The sequence below is a fragment of the Gossypium hirsutum genome, chromosome D09 (assembly GCF_007990345.1).
Source record: "Gossypium hirsutum isolate 1008001.06 chromosome D09, Gossypium_hirsutum_v2.1, whole genome shotgun sequence".
NCBI lineage: Eukaryota > Viridiplantae > Streptophyta > Magnoliopsida > Malvales > Malvaceae > Gossypium > Gossypium hirsutum.
This window is the reverse complement of record NC_053445.1, coordinates 48,029,952-48,052,088: the sequence shown is the minus strand read 5'-3', so window position 1 is coordinate 48,052,088 and position 22,137 is coordinate 48,029,952. Positions and strand designations below refer to the sequence as shown.

Sequence of the window (22,137 nt, the reverse complement as noted above, 5' to 3'; positions counted from 1 at the left end):
GAAATGACAATATTTAAGTATTAAATATTATTTATATTGATACATTTTAACCATAATTATATGTAACCATGATGCTAATAAACTAATAATTAATCTAAAAATATTTATTATTAATATTTAATTATTCTTTTATGTTAATCTCAATTGTATAATTCAAAAGAATAAAAATTCTATTATAAAATATTTTTTTATAATATTTTATCTTTTATTAATTAGTTAATTTTTTATACAATTATTTAATTAAGATTGCTTGAATCTAAATTTTAAATTGTATAATTCAAAAAAGTACAAAAAGAATAAACTTATTTTACAATTGTGCCTACCCAAATAAAGCAACTTCAACGTACAGGACTATTACTCCTAAAAGTTTAGGATACATAAAGCAAGAATAAAATGTGTAGTGCGAAAATGATGAGATCGGCTTGATGACCCTAGACTTAAATGGGCTGTGCGATTTAGTCTGTCTGGAAAGTAAAAAGATTTGAGTAAAATCATAGGTCTGAAAAATAAGTTTGGATAAAATATAAGACTTGTTTAAAAAATTTGTTAGGCCTAGGTAAGGGTTTTTAGGCTTGACCCTACCCGAATTCATAAAAAATTTAAAAAACCCCGTTGTTTTATATATAATTGTATTAGTAATTTATAAGAATTTGATCAAATCAAAATTTTATGTATAAAATTATAAAAAAAAAATTAAAGTTCATATATACAATTACACATTAAGCTATAATTCATGTATAGTTTGATTGGCTTGAGCTCAAGCTCGACTCGATAATTACCGAACTGAGTTTAAATTTTTTTAGAGTTGAACTCGAGTAGTTTGCGATTACTAATGTCTCATCTATACCCATAGTACTGAATACCTTAACTAAAACACTAATTCAATACTTGAATAAATTGATGTTACAAGTTAATTAGATAATACTCAAATTAGAATCTACTACAAAAATTCTCTATTAAAAATAAATAGTAATATTGATGATTTTATTTTATTTTATATTTCTATATAAAATATATAAAAATAATCTAAATATGAAATAAATAAATAAAACCCCGAAACATTAAAATCCCTAAACTCTTAATTTTGCTACCTTTTTTATATAATATTTTTATAAATATAGTATTTAATAATTATATTTCATCAAATAAATACACATAATAATTTCTTAAAATAATAAAATCAAATTTAAATTTCTTAACTATAGCTAATATCGGACCCTTGAAAACAAATCCGTAACGAACAGGTGCATTCTAACGGTCCATTTTCCATAAACGCCTGCACAGCACACAATCTCTCCCTTTCTATCAACCTTTGATCTCATAATTTTTGTTGCAAATCAGAAACCACATCAAACCTCTAATTCTCGCGTATTTTTCTGTACGCCTTGCATTTCTCATTTCTAACCCATTTTTTATTTCTTTCTTTCATACCAAACAAACACAAAGCTTTTGAGAGAAGCAATATTTAAAACAAAACAAAACAAAACAAAACTGTTCGTCTCATTCTCTTTTTCTTCAGGTTTATCTTCATCTCTGCACCTTTTCTTTTTCTTTTCTGTTTTCCTTCAAATTCTTAATTTGCTTGGCTGACGAGGAGAGCTTAAAGTTTATATTTCATGTTTTTCGTTCTTCGTCAAAATGGAGAGTTCTTGTAATTGCTCATCCTGAAATAGTTGGTGCTCTGTAACTTAAAATTTTAATATAAGATCATGATTTAGTGTGTGTTGTTGAGAGGTAAACATGCTCATTGATAAAACTGTTTCCATTAATCTTTACGTTGGAATTGATTTCTTGAAATATTGGCTGACGATCAAATTTAGAAAACAAAAGGGAAAAAAAACATGAGGAGAGCTGAAAATGGAGGCTAATTCTTGTAATAATGTTCTTAATTTTGATTTTTGTTGGTGATTATTCACTGAATATTCTAGAATAAGATAAAAATTTTGTTATTGACTGGTAAACAAGGTCCTTGAAACTTTAAAGCCATGGAGCTTACAATTGATTTTTATAATGAGATGTTGATGGAATTGTGTTAGTTGATGGATGAAACTAGGTTATCTTATCGTCATGGATCCCATGCCATTTTCTTTCCCTTTTCCTTGGCATGTTCATCCGAATATTCATTTGTAATCAATTCCTAGTTTAATGCTTAATTTAGAAAAAGAAAACTATGGAAATCCAGATCCCTGTATACTGTGTATTTGCCTAAAATGGTAACAGAATGTCTTAAAACAACCATTATATCGAATTTGGATACTGTTGTTATTGACAGATTCTTTAATTTCAACTTATAGTAGTCCAGAACAAAGTTATTACATGCTACGAATTCGAGTCAGGAAAACAATAATTATCCATTTTCATGTCCCAATGCAAGCTTAAAGCTTCAGCTTATATACTTGGTGAATGCAATTTTTTTTTCTTTCTGTTGTTTCATTGTTCTTGCTCTCATTCTTACTGATAAACTTGACCTGAACCAGTATTGGCCATTTTTCACACTTTTATATATCAGCCGAACTTTCAGTTTTCCATTTTTAGTCTCCTGGCTTTCATTACTGTGTATGATTTCTGATTTGAAGATACTGGTTTTGTCAGGAATTATTAACATGTCTACTCAGCGAATTGATCCACTTGTTCAAGTGGAAACAACCTGTAGAGCCCTTCTAAATGAACTTCAGGTATTGCGGATCGTTCCACACAAAAGATACCTTAAAATCTTTTATTTTTGTCCCTCTTGACAAGTTAATTCCCAGTTAAAATATGCATCTTTCTGCTTCTATTCTAAAAAATTGAACACTAATCGAATATTTATGCTTTCACGGTTCCTTGAAAAACAAAATTAGATAATCTGGGAAGAAGTTGGGGAGACAGATGCTGACAGAGATGAAATGCTGCTTGAGCTTGAACGAGAGTGTGTGGAGGTATACAGAAGAAAGGTAGATCAGGCAAATCACTCCAAAGCCCATATAAGACAGACAATTGCTGATTCTGAAGCCGAACTGGCTGCCATCTGTTCAGCAATGGGGGAGAGGCCAGTGCATATTAGGCAGGTCAGGAACGAAAGGATAATGAACCCTAGATGAATAGTTTCCAATTAGATTGAACTATTTACTTATTTTATGGTTCACTTTTTCAGTCAGATCAAAACATTGGCAGCTTGAAGGAAGAGCTCAGGAAAATGCTTTCACAAGTGGAGGAGATGAAGAAAAGGAAGGAAGAAAGAAGAAATCATTTCATAGACGTCCTGGACCAAATAGAAATGATCAGAAATGAGATAAATGGATCCACCGAATCAGTTTCCTCGGAAACGGTTGTGGATGAAACTGATTTATCCTTAATGAGGCTTGAAGAATTGCATAGACAGCTGCATGAACTTCTGAAAGAGAAGGTCAACTTTTTTTCTTTTCCCAATTCTTTATTGTTTCCACCTTATGAAAACTCATGCTTATCTTTTGCTCTCTGACTGATCTTTCTCTTGTGCAGAGTAATCGTCTGAAGCAGGTTCAGGACCACCTTAACACATTGAACTCACTCTGCTCAGTGATGGGTATGGATTTCAAGCTTACAGCTACCGAGATCCATCCTAGTTTAGGTGACTCTGAAGGATCGAGGAGCATTAGCAATAATACACTCGAGCAGCTGGGAACAGAAATAAATAAGTTGCGGGAAGTTAAGATACAGAGGATGGAAAGGGTAAAAATGACCTTTAGTATTTTGCATACCGCAAAATCCGGGGCCTCTCCCTTCTCTTTGATTATAATAGTGATCGTTTGACCCTTTACAGCTACAAGATCTTGCAACTACCATGTTGGAGTTGTGGAATCTGATGGATACACCGATTGAGGAGCAACAGAAGTTTCAGAATGTTACATGCAATGTAGCTGCTTCAGAGCATGAAATTACTGAACCCAACACTCTCTCTGACGATTTTATCAACTATGTAAGTGATGGATGTTTAAAGGCCAGTTTAGCTGAACTTCAACTATATAAATTCTTTACTCTGGATTAACAGAGAAATAAATATGCTATGCTGTGCAGGTTGAGGAAGAAGTTTCTAGATTGGAAGACTTAAAGTCGAGCAAAATGAAAGAGATCATTCTCAAGAAGAGAGCAGAGCTAAAGGAGATCTCTACAAAGGCGCACTTGATTCCAGACACTCAATTAGAAGATGCAATTGAAGCTATTGACTCAGGTACATGCTAATGATATATCACTGTCATCATACCATTTGTACTTATTGCACCACTTTTTCCTAGTGAGTGTCATTCTTACTTTCTTTAATCAGGAGTGATTGATGCTGCAACTATACTAGAACAAATTGAACTTCAAATTGCCAAGGTTAAAGAGGAAGCTTTTAGCAGAAAAGAAATACTTGAGAAGGTTGAGAAATGGTTGGCAGCATGTGAGGAGGAATCTTGGCTTGAGGAATATAACAGGGTGAACGTTTTACTTTTTGCCATCCCTTCAGAGGTTCTTTTTTTTTTTTTTTTTTTATAAATTCCTAAGATGGTAACGTTGCTTCATTTTATGTTATTCCATAGGATGAAAACCGATATAATGCCGGAAGAGGTACTCATCTTACACTGAAGCGCGCTGAGAAAGCTCGTTCCTTGGTTAATAAACTTCCAGGTATATGGTACATTTAAGATAACTGGTTGAGAAATAAATTTGGTTTTGTTGTTAAGATTTCACATCATCAATCCCAAATTTTTGAGGCTTCTTGCAAAGTGTTTCTGTTTCCTACCTGTTTGGAGCAGAATTAGTTAACACAGTGCTGAAGCTTTGTTATATCATATTAATGCAGGAAGGGTGGAGGCTTTGACTTCAAAGATTATGGCATGGGAAGAGGAGAGAGGGACTGAATTTTTGTATGATGGTGTGCGTACTCTAATAACTTACCCCCTTGGGTCTTTATGTTCCATATTTGCTTGCACTTTTGGTATCCAACTGTAGACCTAGCAAAATTAGACGACGATATAGAAACATAGACATGATGTGAATATAAAAAATATTGAAATCTATATTCTATACGATACAAATTATTAACAGCTCAGAGTTTGTTTAAAATATCAAACACAATTATGACAAGAAAACTATAGACAAATTCCAAACTCTGTCAACTGACCCGTTCTACACTATCTAGACTCCTGTTCTTTCAATGCTTGAAGATTATGCTAATTTACGAGAGGAGAAAGAGCAAGAACGACGTAGGTTGCGGGTAAGATAACTAAACTTATTCCCTAATCATGGTGCACATGTTAATAATGTTCTACCGATTTAAGAACCTAGACGATATGCAAATGGGGACATTTCCCTAGTTGAAATTGATCTTTAGTCATTTTTGTTGTTCAGGACCAGAAGAGACTTCAGGGACAACTAATAGCGGAGCAAGAGGTACTCTATGGCGCAAAACAAAGCCCACCAAAGCCGCAGAGTGCAAAAAAGGGTTCCAAGCAGTGTACTGGAGTTCCAAGCACTAAAAAAGTCGCCTTGGGAGGACCAATGCTTCAAGCTCATAAACTCGATTCAGTTAATTCCCCGAGGATTTCTCAAACACGTTCTAATAAGAAAACTGAGTTTATGTTACAAAATGACGCCATTCCAGCTTCCCCAGCTTGTAAGTTCTCTGTCCATGCTTGTTACAATCAAGAACATCTCAACTAGACTTAGACCATGTATTCATGTGTCATATTTGTGTTATAATTGTGTTCATGTGTCAAACATTGGAAGAATTTTATATACCCAAAACCGATTTATAGATTCATTTCACGGTTTGACTCAATAGCTGGTATTGAAGGTTGTATATTTTTATATAAAATATGGCATGTTAATAAAAATTTGTGTTAAATATATAGTGATACCGATTTATAGATTCATTTCACGGTTTGACTCAATAGCTGATATTGAAGGTTGTATATTTTTATATAAAATATGGCATGTTAATAATAATTTGTGTTAAATATATAGTGATATGTTTGTATATTTGTCCCATACTTTATAGTCATGTAATTGTGCCATGTTCAAAATTAGCAGTCCTAATCTCAACTGTAACCAACAATCAAAATTTGTACCAACTACTAAAGCACCTTCGGTTCTTTCAAAATTTGTTCATTCTTTTAGGTATTAAAGCCTGACACTTTCACTATTTGCAGTTAAGAGAGGCCAGGACATTGCCGATGCTCCCTTTCGAAAGCACCCATCAAACGGCATAAACACTAATGAAATAGAATCACCACTGGTTCGTAAGCCATTCTCGCCCATCTCTCTCCCAGTATCATCAAAAGCCAATATGACAAACAAGCTAGAAGATAACGGTGAAAGTAAAACTTTACAGAAAACAATTCCGACCAACGATCCATCCAACAACACCATGACTCCCTTGAAGACGATTTCTTCAGTCGACGAAGAGAATAGGAAGCCAAAGGCAATGCATTCAACAGCGTCAGTTCAAATGCAGACAGACATAACACCACCTCCAACGTTACAAACTTCACTAGTCGAAGAAACTCATGAAGAGATGGAACAGTCATTTGAAGAAAAGAGACTTGCTTTGATGCATTCGGATAAACAAATTCCATCAATGATACAAGTATGAAAGCTTCAGAAACCTTCTTATTACTTGATTTTTTTAAAAATTTCACTCTCTTTGATGTTTATAATTTTGACTGTTCTGCTGTGAATGTATAACTGCGAGCCTGAACGTGGACGAATTGCAAGCTTTTATTAAAAGAAAATACCTTGTTTTCCCTTCTTTTTTGGTACAATTTTTTATCCAGTCTTAAAGGTTACAGTAATTATTTGGCTGCTTTCTGACTTTGGTTCTTGTCTAATTAAATCTAACCATAATCCAATCTCATTTTATTAGTCCGAAAGAAAACAGCAAAGGAAATACTAATAAGATAAGGATAATAAAATAGAATAGAAAAATAGCATGGCCTTTTGGATAATGATGAACCAAAGGAAGAGATAAACTTATAGCCACAAATCTAATTAGAAATGGCAAGCAAATACATCAATAAAATGAAATTGAAAGAACAAGAACGAAGAAAACAAAATTTGAACAAAAAGAGATGATGATGATGATGATGATAATTATTTAGAGGAAGAGAAATAAAAGAAGAAGAAGAGATGGATAATTGGTCCCCCAACAGGTTGTTTCTCTAAAGGCAATCTGGTTGAAATGATGGCATACAACCTTTTCAAGTTGATCTTTGACAAATCCAGAAATGAAAAACTTCTTCTGAAGAGTTATTGTGAAAAAGAAACTCAAATAGAAATAATAAAAAAGCATGAAGCTGTATGGCCAGCCCTATTTATAGTCTCCAAGTAGTAGCTCTCAAGGATAAACTCTTCTACCATCAGAATTTTAAAAGAAAACAAAAACCATAACAAGTCAAAATTCGTCAATTTAAAAACTCTATAGGTTGTGCCAAGACAATAATAAACAATCCAAATGAACTAATTTCCTCTTAAATGTCTTCACATCTACGTCTTTTGCAGGCTTACTAAAAATGTTCATTTAGCTTTACTTCTCCTTGTAACCCAAACAACATGGAACTTAGTTTTCACTGTTTGTTCCTTCCAATCTCCTCTCTTATATGTCTTTTAATACACATTTTGAAATAAATAAATAAAAATTCCCTCACTAACCGTGTTTTTTATAATTAGAGGTGAAGTTAAAAAAAATTCCTACAAGGTTGGAATAAAGTGTACTTTTTTAACACTGAAATGTAATTTCGCAATTTTAGCAGCTTATATATTTTTAATTTTTAAAAGATTAAATCAAAATATTGTAAAATTTAAAACTCAAAAGTGAAATTTTACATTTTAGGGGGTTAGGGCCCTTGTCAGCCCCCCTCAATGCCGCATTGGTTGTAATGAACTTAATTTAACAAAATAAGTTTAACATTAATAACAGTTGAATGTGAATTTTGAAATAATAAAAGTAAAATGACTAAGTTTGTAAGAATAAAAGTATGAGAATTAAATTCCAAATTTCCGAATAGTACATGGGCTTAAGACATATTTTAACCGTTTGAATAATATTGCTTTTGCATTAATACATGAAGCAAAACTATATTAGACTTCTGTAATTTTCTAATTGAGTTGGTGTCGCAATTTAACTTGACACCGATTTATTTACGAAATTATTTAAAAACATATTTTAATAAAGAATTCAATATTAATACAATGATACTTTCGCCTTTTACTATTTTTATATGAAATATTTAAATAAAACAACTAAAAATGTAATACACAAAGATTCAAGCAAATGCTTAATAATAAGCACTTTATCATTTTACTTATAACACAATAATTTAGTAATTAGTATTAAAAAATTAAGTAATTAAGTATTAAATTTAAGTTAAAATTAAATACGAAATATAATTAGTTTATTTGATAAATATAAATTTTAAAAGTTTTAAAGTAAAGTATTTAAGAACTAATATTAAAAGAAATAAAATAAAATATTGAATTTTTTTACATTAATTGATAAATAATTCATTATCTATTTATCAATTTTTACATTTTTATTGTTAAATTCTATAATTTATTTTTTATTATAACTTGTTAAACATACTTAAAATTAAACTAGTGAAAATATTAATTTTTATTTGGTTTAATTTTTAAATGGTTTATGAAACAAAATTTAAATATGAGACAAATTCTTTTACAAAAAAAAATTGTACAAATAATTTAATTATTAAATAAATTAATATATTTTAATTATATTCAACGAAAAACAAAAAATAAAAAGAAACCAATTAGAAGCTAATTATAATAATTTAAAAAACATTATTTGAAAAACTAATTAAAATTTTGATAAAAACCCTAAAGACAGAAAAACGCCATATAAAAGTGATAAGAAGGGTGGAAGCTAGGGTTAGTCGTGCGCCTGCCTTGTACGTAGTAACAGTAGCGGGAAAGAGAGAAGCCTCACCGCCGCTGCCGCAGCCACCATGGGTCGTATGCACAGTCGCGGGTATCCTCCTCCTCCTCCCTGTTCCTTCCTATCTATATGTGTGTGTGTGTTTTCTGTACATTGTTAACATTTCCTTTATTTTTTTTTTTCAGTAAGGGTATTTCAGCCTCAGCTCTGCCTTACAAGAGGACCCCGCCAAGCTGGCTCAAGATCTCGTCTCAAGATGTGAATACTTGAAAGCCCTTTTCTGTTTCCTTGATTAATGAAATGCCCATGGATGTTTTCTAATGGTTCAATGTTAATAATGTATTCAGGTTGAGGAAAACATTTGCAAGTTTGCAAAGAAGGGCTTGACCCCATCTCAGATTGGTGTCATTCTCCGTGATTCTCATGGTATTGCTCAAGTTAGGAGCGTTACTGGCAGCAAGATCTTGCGTATCCTCAAGGCTCACGGTATTATATTCTTCTTCCCCCTTGGATCTTATGATTCACTCTTTTTTTATTTCTTGTCTCTGGTGGCTGCAAATTTTCATTTTTTATGCTAAGATTGAAACACTGGGTTGCTGTTGAATTTATTGTTTTCATGTTAAGGTCTGGCCCCTGAAATTCCGGAGGATTTGTATCACCTTATCAAGAAGGCGGTTGCCATCCGAAAGCATTTGGAGAGAAACAGGAAGGATAAGGATTCCAAGTTCAGGTTGATCCTTGTTGAGAGCCGGATTCACAGGCTTGCTCGCTACTACAAGAAAACAAAGAAGCTTCCCCCTGTCTGGAAATAGTACGTCTCTAATCTCTTCCTATTTTCCCTCGTTGTGTTGATATTGACATAGCGATTGTTTGATATATAGTGATTTCTTCTGCTCTTGTTTATTTGGGTTCAATTGTTCTTTATATCCTCTCTAGGTCACACGCTGAGCCTTCTTGCAATCTATGTCCAGTTTCTGAACTGGGGTTGTTTACTCTATTCCTTCATTCATGCCATTCTTGGCTTGGTGTGTTCAATGTAGTATGTTATGATGGTGAGAGGGTTGAACCTAAAGAGTTATCACCATACTTTGCATAATGTCATTACAAAATGGATATTCTGCACATTGTATATCTAAGGCCATAGCATTAGATCATAAGAAACATGTTAATTTGTCCTCCGTTTGTTTCAATTGTATTTCTTGTACCATTCTTTGTTATCTATTACCATGTATGTTTCTTCCTATATATCTGGCCTGTATATATATTATGTTTTCTCCAAAGCTTTGTGTTGCAATATTGATTCCCACATCTCGGTTTGCAGCGAATCTACAACAGCCAGCACTCTCGTTGCTTAAGCTAGGCATGTGGGGTGGTGCAATTTTGGGGGAATCCGGGTTCGATGTGGATGCTACGATGGAAGCTAGATTGTGTTTTGTTGTTCTAGTGAGATGTCCTGATATAAGACTTAAATTATAGCTGTTAAAATTTTTGTTATGTTTGGAAAAGGAAGTCGAAAACTTGTTTTACTTACGAGATTCTACTTGTTATCTTTTCGTCCATTTGAAATTTTAAGCAAGAAATCTTTGAATTTTGAAACCCTAGTGCACCCTTTTCCTATAAGGGTTCTCGAAAGAGAAGGGGTTGGTGTTTGAAGAGGCATTTTTGTGTTCAACATCGGTTCTGTTCAAAACCTTCACATGGACTTTGGTTTTAAAACAATTTCTCCTTCATCTCCTTCGAGGTGCTGACATGCTATGTTGAACGTATAAATTATTTGTTGTAAACTATCTTAGTTTGTACAATTTATGGTATTAATTTGTTAACATAATTTTAGTGTATAAATATAAGTTTGATATATGGACTAAAATTGGAAAATGCATACATTAAAAACTTGTTAAGAAGTAAAATAGTTTCATTATGATTTTAGTTTTTTCCTTCTATGTAAGATTTAATCTCTCTAATTGAATATAATCTGATTTTTTTTTTAATTTTATAATATTGTTGTTAGTAGGTTAGTTGCTGACATTAGAATAATGGTGTGAATTTTTTGGTCACTGTTTGCATAAGTTTTTTAGTTACAGAATTCAAAAATAATAATTTTATAGTTAGTGATGTTATTGATTTATTATAATATTGTTACTAAGTTGTTCACCTGCGGGGTTTTCATTTTAGATCAAATTGAATTATGATATGGTGACTGAGTTGTTAACTTGGGCATATTAATTTCAATTGTGGAGTTTACTGGGGTTTTTTTTTTTATAATTTAGTGAGGGTAATGGAATTGTTTAGGATAAACTAAGTTCTCATGCCTATAATATAATGTTTTTACATGAGTTAAAGAGGTTGTTTGTCTTGGTCTTTATATGTTTTTTTTAAATTTGTTAATTGCATCTTACATCTCTAACTTATAATATTTATTTTAAATTAGTCTGTAAATTTTAAAACGTTCTAATTATATTCTCAAACTATTAAGGTCTTTTGATTACAAAAGTAGTTCATTTAACCGTTATGAGACGTTAAATCTTATGTGACATAGTTTTGAATGAAAATTTTGATAAAAAAAATGAATAATATAAAAGTGGTTGTAAAAATATTGGTTTTGAGGTTTTTTAAATTTTTTATAAAAATTTTATCATTCATTCTCTATTTTTTTTCACTTTATTTTTTGGTTTAAATTTTAAAAGTTTGCAGGTTTACTTCTTTTTTTTATTTAAAATTACGTCACAATAAGAAAACTTAATTGATATAATATTGATAATTTGAATATATAATTAGAATGTTTTAAAATTTAAGTACTGATTTAAAATGAAAATCAAAGTTTGGAGATGACCTCTAACATTGATCACATTATCCAACAAACTATTTCTAAAATACAACGGGCTTTTAACACAAACTTCCCAGATAAATTTTCTTTGATCAACATCAACTTGAAGCAAAATTGAATCATACCCATATTTACATATATAAAGTACTCATCAAATTCCGATAAGTTTCAATCCACGGGCCTGTATGGGACCTATATGGGCCTCCCATTAATAGCTCCAAAAATGTTGGGGAATGAAGTAAGTCATAGCCAAGGGACTAGCCACCATGTTGGTGATTTTCGTTCAAAGAAGAGCGTGAAGCGAAGGTTTTAGTGGAGAAGCCATGGCAGAGACAAGAAAGGACCATGGCTACAGCGTAATTTGAGGGAAGGGAAAGATCCAAGGCGGGTATAAAAGGCTTGAACTTCTCGGCCATGGTGGTGAAAACCGGGTAGGAGAGTCCGTACAAGGACTGCCTCCAAGTGCCATGGATTGGGGTGTCCATGGACCAAATAATATGGTCCGTCAAGAGAGTGTGAAAAACCGTGACGCGGAACTGGGAGGAAGACAACGGAGGAGGGGATTTGATACCATAAGCAAGAATGTTCCATCCATTGATGGAGGAAATAGGGGTTTAGTTGGATGCGAAGAAAAATATAAATTTTGACAATGGATCCAAAGCGTTATGTTATATCTCCTTTGCTTCTTGATGCAAATATTTTGGTGAGAAAAAGAAATAAAAGAAAATTCAAAAGAAAAAAATTTGAAAAAAATAAAAATTAACTACATAATTTGACCTAAAACTCTATTAATGTAGTTAATATAATAAATCAATAACGATAATGACCATTTTCATTATTGGACGGGATATTTATATAGTTTTGTTTATGCAGTGGAGGGGGGAATGATGAGAATCCACATAGAATGAGAAAAGCATTATCAGATAGCCTCGTCTTCCCAAGCTAGTCTTTTTAGATGGATCACTGATGTTAGTGAACACTTGGGTCCTTCACTAATCTTTGAATCAAGGGATGAACATAAAGCAACTCATTTCATTCCTTAATGCCAAATAATGCATAAAATCAAAATATCGCAACATAATCTTTAGGTTACAAAAAGGAAAGAAACTATAAAGCCACCCAACAGATTAGAATTTTAATTCCATTATGGGAAAAACACCAACTATAGAAACCCTACAACATTCATCCAAGCTTGAGATTGATCCAAGCAAAGAAGGTCACATCAATCAAAAGTCTCTTTCAAATAAACTAAAAACCATGTGAGGCCAAAAAGCAAAAGTAAGGCACATTTAAGAATCTGCAATGGTGACTTCTACCTCAACACCGGGTTCAATGGTGATAGATGTGATCTGCTTCACCACGTCAGGGGAGCTGAATAGGTCAATAACTCGCTTGTGAACACGGAGCTCAAACCGATCCCATGTGTTTGTTCCTGCAAAGCCAAACAAATTACTCACATTACATGAAACCCTTAGCATGCTTGACTAGATAGGCCTGCATGTCGAAACGCTAGCTATATGGCTAACATACACAATCAAAAGATATAGTTCCAAACAACTACATCATATTCAACAGTAAACCAGTGGGCATCCAATTAAAAAGAACACATGTATAAAATCCATTATGTAGGGCAAACAAAACAATGTGTAACAAATGGTAGTCCTTAAAGATTGTTCCAAAAAATATAAAAAAAAAGGATGGTTCTAGAATTCAAATGGTAGTAGACAAGCATATACAACATCATCAGATGTGTTTGAATATGCGTTGAGCATGGATAATTTAAGAAAAGCATCATAAATCATCAGAGTCAGTCAGATGCAAGGCAAATAAATACCTTCACCACAGGGAGACTTCCTGGTAGTGATGTGAAGAACCTTGGTGGGCATTCTTACTGGTCCCTTAACCCTCAGTCTCTTATCCTTTGCCCCGCGAACCAAATCAGCACAAACTACCGATCAAACAGAAACACATTGAACTAATGAATTCCATAATCAATTGAGTCAATATCCATTATAAATGAAGCCATACTACTCTCATCAAACAAAAAAATTTGTACCTTTTTCTAGGTTTTTCACATTCTTAGAGGAGAGAGTGATCCGGATCTTGTGAATCTGCTCTTGGGGCTCCTCCAAACCCGGCTTGGTAGGCTTCATCGCAGCATACGCCATTGCTACTAAACTGACTTCTGGCTTCTGGTTCAGAACAATGAATTACAACAAACAAAATTTATCATCAAAAGCTTAATTCACAAAGTTTAAAATCTTAAAACCATTGAGTGTGAATCACAACATGAGATTGAATCACCAAATTCAAACTACTTCAAGCTAAGAACAAAACTTTCCCATATTTCTTACATAACTCAAAAGCCAAAATTATCTGAAACAAGTAGGAAAAAAATCTATCTGCAACAGAGATCCTTGTATTGCATGAATTGAAAAGGTTCTAAGCTAAGATTAGTAGCCTTTTATCCTTTTACTGGTTTGATTGAAGATAAAAACTCGAAAAACGAAAACACAAAACCTGATGGTAAAACATTAAATACAGTAGAACAAAAAAGAAAAACCAGGAGGATGAAGAAAAACAATCTGAGCCTCCATTGCAATGAAAGCCTTTTCATATATGTATATATATATACAGATTTAACATAGGAAGGAAAATATGAAAAGCGAGGGAGAAACCTGGAAGAGGTGAGAGAAGGGAAGTGTAAAGCCGCGGCCTCTGCTGCTTTTTTTCTCGAAATGAAATGGTGGGGTGCTGCTGTGCTTTGTGCTTTATCATTAGGGTTAAGGTTTTTCGAGAGCAAAAGCTGCTCTCCGGGTCGGGTTGCAGATACTTGACCCACGACGGAATCAATTTTTTTGTCTTTTAGATATTGGATGGTATTAAGTTAAATTTGGTGTAGCAAAACTCAATTCAATTTGAAAAAAATTGAAAAAAATTATATTTCGAGTTAATCAAATCGAGTTATAAGAATTAATTTGATTAAGTAATTCAAGTTTCGAGTTCGAATCAAGTTGAATTTTATAATTCGAATAACTTGAATAATAGATTGGCGTAAATACCCTTTTATTCTCTGTCAATTTTGAAAATGAGCAAATTGGTATTTCTCTTAACAAAAATTTTAAAAAAATATTCAAAATCATTTTTAAAAATTCAAAATATTTATAAAAATTCCAGAATTTATATATGAAGAAAGTTAAAATTTTTTAAAATTTCTAAAATAATAATTTTGGGACCTAAACAAGTTAATTAATTATTCAAGTTTATCGTACTAAAGTATCTTATTTTTTTGTTATTTAATTTTGAAAAAAATAAAATATATATAATTTCAAATTTATGTGCTTTAACATGGAATTAGTTATACTGTTATAAGATTTTTATTTGACATGTTTAATTTTTTAATTTAATTCGAACAATTGCACTTTATTCGATTCGACTCGAATTTCATTTTACTCAACTAGATTTAAAAAAACTTCAAATTGAGTTAGGATGATAAAATAGGACTTGTCAACTCGATTAACTTGAAATTTTTTCACTAGATTCGATTGAATGCTCAACTCTAGTTTAAACATAGCGTTTGCCGTTTAGGTGTCATTTCAAGAGAGTGTTTGGTCCTTTTTAAATACTCAGAAAGGTATTAAATTTGTAAATTTATTCTATTTCAATTAAATAAATTATTAAAAGTTTATAAAATAAAAATATAAAATAATTTTTAATTTTTAATTTAATTAGTTCAATCAGCTTTATTGTCTCAATTAAGAGTGATTTGTAATTCAATCGGTTCAACCTTTTTTTAGGTCGGTATGTGGATTGATTATCAATTCAACCAATCCAATTTTATCAACTATGAGTTTTACAATAAATTTTTTTTTTTGAATTGTCTAAGGGTTAGGCTATCCAAATTTACTTAAAATATAAGAGAACTTGAAGAAGAATGCAAAGCTTGAAAATTGAATTTTGACAAAAGATTAGACCTGTTTTTATTCGGGCTGGACTTTAGAAAAGAAATATTTCGACTTAAATACAATATTTATATTTACAAAATTTAAATATATAGAAGCCTAATCCAAGTATTATAAAATCGAAAATCCAAACCTAATGCTTAATAAATAAAACCGAAGCCCAAATTAGATTTCTACGAAAGTTGAAACTATTTTGCCATCAAACAATATTTCCTGCAACCATTTATTTCTTTTCTTCTTCTTTTTGAAAATATCCTGCAACCATTTCTAGTCTATCATTTCCTTTTGTTCCCATTCTATTCTTACTTCAATTGGGGCATTATCTTAAAGGAAACAAAAAATTGTGGCATTATCTTTCTTTTATCTATGACTAAAATGGTGATTTATCAAAATAATTTGAAGAGGGTGATTTTGTTAGGAATTATAAGATTGATTCCATGTGTGGGCTTTCATATGGCTCATCATGTTGTTTGCCTTGTGACTTTTGGGTCCCGTGGAGATTTGATTTTCTTTAGTCCTTTGTGGCTTGGTCTCTTGAGTTGATGGCAACTGTTGTTTGAGGTTTAGGGTTGTTTCCACTGCTATGACGTCAAAGTTTTGATCACCTTGATGACTAATAACGCCGAGGTTACATGTTGGAGTCTTTCTTTGTTCTCGGTTATTGACGAGGAGGCCTAATTCAAACAATGACGGCATGATTCTTCTTTCAGTAGTCTGGAAAGACTTTGTTTAGTATATGATTTCAGGCCCTTTCTTGATTTCTCCGCTTTGTGAGAATGAGTTTATTACTTTGATGACCTCTGTATTGTATGGATGAAAAAACCTTTTATTTCTTTATGATTCATGAATGTAAAAAAAATCAATACCATCTTCATATTGATGGATGTGATTTTTACATTTGTTGTAAGAATTTTTCAAACGTGTTTGAACACATGATAGTTTTCACTTTGGGGATGGGTGTTTATGAATTGTATAAATTGAATTAATAAATAAATTTAAAATTTATTAAAAGTAAATATTAATTAGAATATTTTTTAACATGTGTATGGAGGGGTGAATAATATTTGCACCCACCAAGAACCTTCTCTGGCTACACCCTTAAATTTATGAACATATACTTCAAATATAAATATTCATATTTCAAATTAATTGGAATTTTAGAAGAAAAAAAAAGGGGGAAATAATATTTATAGAAGATCCCCTGTAATCATAAATAATTAATCTGGACATTAAAGCTTAATGAGGTCCATTAACGAACAGCTAATGCCTCCTTTCATTGTTCACAGGCGTGCACAAAGGCAGGGCAGTCCCTATTAGGTGCATGCTAAAACTTGCCACCCATGTCAAGGCAAATTCATTGCTAATATTTCACTGAAACCACCAAATCCCAAGTTCCCATCATTGTTCACCAGCATCCCCCACCAACCATGAAAAACAGGTCTCCTCCTTTGAAGATGTCCCAATTTCACTATATTCTTTCCACCAAGAATCTGTGCCATGGAAGTTCTCCGACAAGTCACGGAGAAATGCCTCTGGCCATATCAAGTTGATCGAGGGGTCATCATCGGACTCCCAAGATGATCTCCATTCGTCGGGCCCAGTTGGAAGGCTGAATTCATGGGCACAACTTTTCGACAAGTTTTCTGGTTGATTAGGATCAAGGTTTGGCTTGTTTTGAGGGGTGTCTGGTTTTTGTAAAGGCTCATGTGTGACAGGATCGATCCCCATCTTAATAAGCTTCTTTTTTATATGGGTGTTCCAATAATTCTTGATCTCATTATCAGTTCTTCCAGGCAATCTTGCTGCAATTTGGGACCACCTAAGGAAAAATCAATGCCATTTTAATGTTATTTCTTTTAAATATAATACACTGTTTTTACTTACATATAAAACATCTTTAAAAATGGCAAATTGCAATTAAATCCAATACACCTATATCTTCAATTAAAATGTCATAATAAAAGCAGTATAAAAATTAATAGAAATTGTTAACTTTGTAAATCTTATCTAAATTATACTCTCTCTTTTTCGGAATCAATTCTCTATAATTTATGTTACGTATGCGCAAGATGAAACCAAGGCCACATTGATCGTGTATCTACTATTTTATATATGTTACGTATATATTATATATGTTATCATTATCATCGGGTAATAGGACCCAAATAAATAAGTGAAATTAATAGTAATGAAATTATGAATTGCCCATACAGTTACGTAGCTTTTCAGGTCTTCCAAATAAAAAAAGCAATCGAGGAAAAGAAACCTATTGCCAAGGCGCGCATGGAGATCAATAACAAGTTGCTCTTCATCATGATTGAGGAGACCTCGTTTCAAGTCGGGCCGGAGGTAATTTGTCCAGCGGAGTCGACAACTCTTGCCACAGCGGCGGAGACCGGCGAGCTTAGGGACGGCCCGCCAGCAGTAATAACCGTGAGTGCGCATAAAATTCACTAATTTTTTGTCCTCCTCAGCTGTCCAAGGACCCTTCTTCACCCCTAGCTTGTCACAACAAGGCTGCCTCCCCATCCCTCTCACCTTACACCAATCAACTCCAACCATGCCCAGTTCTCCTCCTACTCACCCGCCTTTATATGCTATCATTTTCATCTCTTTTTATTTTTTTTTTGGTAAATCATATTTTAATTTCGGAATCCTGAGCAGCCTCACGGTCTTCTTGCGCGCGTGTGCTCACTGCCTTTCTTTTTCTATTTAGTTTCCTATGAATATCAAAATAATCAACCCATAATATATTTAATATTTTTTTAAAGCATTACGACTGGTATAATTTTAAATATAATTATAAGTAGCAAATTGTTACAACACAAATCATCTGAGTAATCACTAAAATCAAACTATTATAACACAAATAAATTTAAAACTAGCACAATCTAAACTAAAATCAATAAATTGAGCTAATTAGTCTAAGTCTACATATAGCAACCATACACGATGAAACTCAAAGATCCACCCATCTAATTGTCATGGTGAGTCTCAAACTTTGATGGCCAACTAAATTAAAGCCTTATTAACATGTTCAATAATTTTGAATTTGATAGAAAAATACAAAAATATGCCATATCTTAAGTAAAAATATAATATATGGTTATTTAATACATATATTACATTTGTATTTAAATTTTATATTAATTATTTTTTATTTTAAGTTTAACTATTGTAACATAAATATATTAAATAAGCTCTAAGTTGTAAGTATTTTTATTTCGGTAATTAAAACGAAAATATCTAAAAAATTGAGTGACCAATTAAATAATTTATCTTTCAATTTTCATTAATAATTTTTATTTAAAAATTTAAGGTAAATAATTATTTTTTTAAATTCTAAGTTTCTAATTTTTAAACAATTTTTTAATAGCACGATGCACTCTTAAATGTTTTTTTAAATAAAAATATTTTTAAAACGTAATATTTTTTAAATTTAAACACATATTCTCTTAAGTTTTTAAAGATAATTTAAGCTCAAGTAATAGAAAATATATTTAAAAACTTTAAGGTTAAAATAATTTAATCTGAGAATTTAAGCATGTAATACCTAAATAAACTTTTATTTCAAATTAAATGTTGATTTATGGTTAAGAGTTTATTTAAATATAAATTAAATATTAAAATGATTATTTGGGTAAAAAGGCTTAATTTCTTCTTTTTTTTCTTTTAGACTTATAACCTTTAAAAAAGTAAGCTAATGTAAGGCTTATTAAGATGTTATCAATTTAAAACGGTTTACCTAAATAAAAAAGTTAGAAATATTTTAGTATTTTTGCTCCTTTTCAATTAAAAAAATACCAAATAAATAAGAGAGTGCGAATCATGCTCGGAAAAGAAGGGGAAATATGTGTGAGGCCGAAGGGGAGGGGCTTAGTGTCACGGGGCTAGACATTTCGTCTCGCGATCTGTGCGGCCTTAGGCGATCCATTCGTTCGCCTAAGTTAGCATTTACTCAAGTGAGGATTCCTTAAAAACTCCTCTAAGGCACCAAGTTGAAGAGCGGAAGCGATTTATGCCAAAAGAAGTTACAAATAACAACAGAAAGAGCGCACACAAAGTGTTTGAGTAAAAGCTCTCAATTCTCTTATTCACAAAGAATAATGAAATAATGAATGGAGTGCGTACAAATGAGGGAGAGGTTCTCTATTTATAGTTGAGCTCCCCAAAACTGACGGTTAAGATACATTTACATCGACGGACGAGATTAACCATATCCCTTTGTTTTAGGGATTTACAAGATATGTCATATCAAATCAAATCTAATCTTTACAAGATATGATTCCCTCAATCTTTTAAGATTAGTTACCAAATTAGTCTAAATTGTCATATCTTCATTATCAGGCCAACCAGGTTTCAATCTGACAGGTTTCTCCAACAGTTATTTGAATCGGGCCAGTTCTCGTGGGCTAAATGTTCCCCATCTAAACAATAGACCTCAATTGGATGCATTTGGCGTGATGGTCACGGGTTTTGAACTGCGGCCCGTGACATTCTCCCCCACCCATTCTCGCAACGCCCTCATTGTGTAACACCCCTTACCCGTATTCGACACCGGAATAGGGTACGAAGCATTACTAGAATACATACACTTGTAACGTATTAAATCGAGTAACAAATTTTCATTCGTATTAAGGTTTTCCAAATTGTTAACATTCTTTTATAAATCTTCACATTATAACTCAAAATATTATAATTATAACAAATAGGGCCTACGAGACCCAATACTTACTCATGTAATTCAATGCTTCTTTTCCATTTCATTTAATTCATAATTTCTCATGTTCACAATTCAAATAAATTTCTCAACCCAATATACATTTCAGTACCACAATAATTCTTTTAATTCAAAACATATTACTAGGAACTTTCATTTAATTCACGTACAATTCAATATCATTAAGTTTAATACTAATACATATTCACTATTTAACTCAACGTTTATTGATTTTACCATTCATTAACACATTTATAAAATTCTTAGTAGTGCAAAGCAAACATCATTTAAGCTTAAATAACAACATCGAATCAACTCATCATCCTCATTCCTCATTTTACTCTTCCAGTGTGAATTTAGTATTCATTTTCTTTCCACATCCATTTCCTACGAATATCACACAAAACAATAACATATCAAATATAATTCACAATTTGTATTACCAACATGAGTTACCCCATATACCATTCATGACCTTACTTCATACCAAATCATATACCAAATATACCATACATACATACTATGAAACTTTATTTTCTCACATGATCCATAACTAATAATGCACAATTATAAACATCATTTCTTTTCAATCGTTTGTCGATTATAAACGAGCATATGGCCAATTATACACAAATAATTCATATGTTCTTCCAATTTTCCTCCTCCTCCTCTCCATTCCACATCCTTAATGTGTATAACACATTTAAACAACATTAACTACAATTTCACTATTCACTATTCGAGTCAGAGTCACTAAATTATTTTTATCTGGAGCTAAAAAGCTCCAAATTAAGATCCGTAAATTTTTCCTGAAACTAGACTCAAATATATTCTTACCATAAAATTTTCAGAATTTTTGGTTCAGCAAAATAGTACAGTTTATTCTTTAAAGCCGTGTTTCACTATTCAACAACTCTGACCCCTCTTCACTAAAAGTTAATTATCTCTTTGTACAGAATTCAAATGATGCTCCCGTTTATTTCTATTGAAAATAGACTCATTGAGAAATTCAACCATGTAAATTTCAGACCATAACTATTTTTGTACAATTTTTAGTGATTTTCCAAAGTCAGAACAGGGGATTTCAAAATCATTCTGACCCAGTCTCAGTAAAATTCCAATATCTCAAAATATATAACTCCTTTGGCCATTCTTTCTATTTTATGTGAAAGTAGACTCATTAAGATTTAATTTCATGTCTTATTCAACCACTAAATCAATTTATATAATTTTTGGTGATTTTTCAAACTAGCATCACTGTCACTGTCCAAATCTATTCTATTCCAACATCCCTCATTCACATAGCACTATAACCATTTATTTTATAACACAATGCAAGACTTCATCACTTCAGTCACTCTTTCGCAACTTATCGCGTTCCAATCACATACTCATATCTCACTGAACATGTCGGTATAACAACAAATATTTGGGGTTTTTCACACAGTACTACACATGTTACTTTTATCATTCAATACATGTAGTAGCCTCTACATAGTACTACACACGTGATCAAGTTTTACGGTTCACGTAGTAGCCTTCACATAGTACTACACACGTGATCAAGTTTTTACGGTTCACGTAGTAGCCTTCGGTTCACGTAGTAGCCTTCAGTTCACGTAGTAGCCTTCACATAGTACTACACACGTGATCAAGTTTTTACGGTTCACGTAGTAGCCTTCTCATAGTACTACACACGTGACCAAAAATTTTCGATACACATAGTAGCCTTCACTTAGTACTA

General features: G+C 32.1%; 4 protein-coding genes across 9 annotated transcripts; 2 read left to right on the top strand and 2 right to left on the bottom strand.

Annotated features, from left to right (window-relative positions):
• Positions 1-1,232: 1,232 nt before the first annotated feature.
• On the top strand, positions 1,233-6,748 carry LOC107890824 (65-kDa microtubule-associated protein 3). Of its 4 annotated transcripts, XM_016815398.2 has the most exons (14): positions 1,313-1,519; positions 2,593-2,675; positions 2,841-3,047; positions 3,134-3,385; positions 3,481-3,690; positions 3,782-3,937; positions 4,036-4,189; positions 4,283-4,434; positions 4,539-4,626; positions 4,802-4,875; positions 5,141-5,215; positions 5,350-5,614; positions 6,150-6,235; positions 6,332-6,748. In XM_016815398.2, the coding sequence occupies exons 2-14, from the start codon at positions 2,604-2,606 to the stop codon at positions 6,590-6,592; spliced, it is 2,052 nt and encodes a 683-aa protein (XP_016670887.1). In that variant the 5' UTR covers positions 1,313-1,519; positions 2,593-2,603; the 3' UTR covers positions 6,593-6,748. The 4 variants fall into 4 exon arrangements, with proteins under 4 accessions (XP_016670885.1, XP_016670887.1, XP_040957016.1 ...); XM_016815396.2 differs by having other exon boundaries at positions 1,233-1,519; positions 6,150-6,748; XM_041101082.1 differs by having other exon boundaries at positions 1,518-1,734; positions 6,150-6,748.
• Positions 6,749-8,820: 2,072 nt separating this feature from the next.
• LOC107890823 (40S ribosomal protein S13) lies at positions 8,821-10,483 on the top strand. 2 transcript variants are annotated; one of them, XM_041101081.1, is made up of 5 exons: positions 8,821-8,980; positions 9,073-9,145; positions 9,235-9,373; positions 9,512-9,698; positions 9,824-10,483. In XM_041101081.1, coding segments are annotated over exons 1-5 (423 nt in total). In that variant the 5' UTR covers positions 8,821-8,957; the 3' UTR covers positions 9,825-10,483. The 2 variants fall into 2 exon arrangements, with proteins under 2 accessions (XP_040957015.1, XP_016670884.1); XM_016815395.2 differs by having other exon boundaries at positions 8,822-8,980; positions 10,209-10,483.
• Positions 10,484-12,723: 2,240 nt separating this feature from the next.
• On the bottom strand, positions 12,724-14,545 carry LOC107890822 (40S ribosomal protein S20-2). 2 transcript variants are annotated; one of them, XM_016815393.2, is made up of 4 exons: positions 14,390-14,545; positions 13,768-13,903; positions 13,546-13,659; positions 12,724-13,143 (listed from the first exon to the last, which is right to left on the bottom strand). In XM_016815393.2, exons 2-4 carry the CDS (start codon positions 13,877-13,879, stop codon positions 13,001-13,003), a joined length of 369 nt encoding a protein of 122 aa, XP_016670882.1. In that variant the 5' UTR covers positions 13,880-13,903; positions 14,390-14,545; the 3' UTR covers positions 12,724-13,000. The 2 variants fall into 2 exon arrangements, with proteins under 2 accessions (XP_016670882.1, XP_016670883.1); XM_016815394.2 differs by having other exon boundaries at positions 13,768-13,900; positions 14,390-14,523.
• A 2,243-nt stretch (positions 14,546-16,788) lies between these two features.
• Positions 16,789-18,235, bottom strand: LOC107890821 (MYB-like transcription factor ODO1). Its single transcript, XM_016815392.2, has 2 exons — positions 17,940-18,235; positions 16,789-17,492 (listed from the first exon to the last, which is right to left on the bottom strand). The coding sequence occupies exons 1-2, from the start codon at positions 18,233-18,235 to the stop codon at positions 17,072-17,074; spliced, it is 717 nt and encodes a 238-aa protein (XP_016670881.1). The 3' UTR covers positions 16,789-17,071.
• Positions 18,236-22,137: the final 3,902 nt, after the last annotated feature.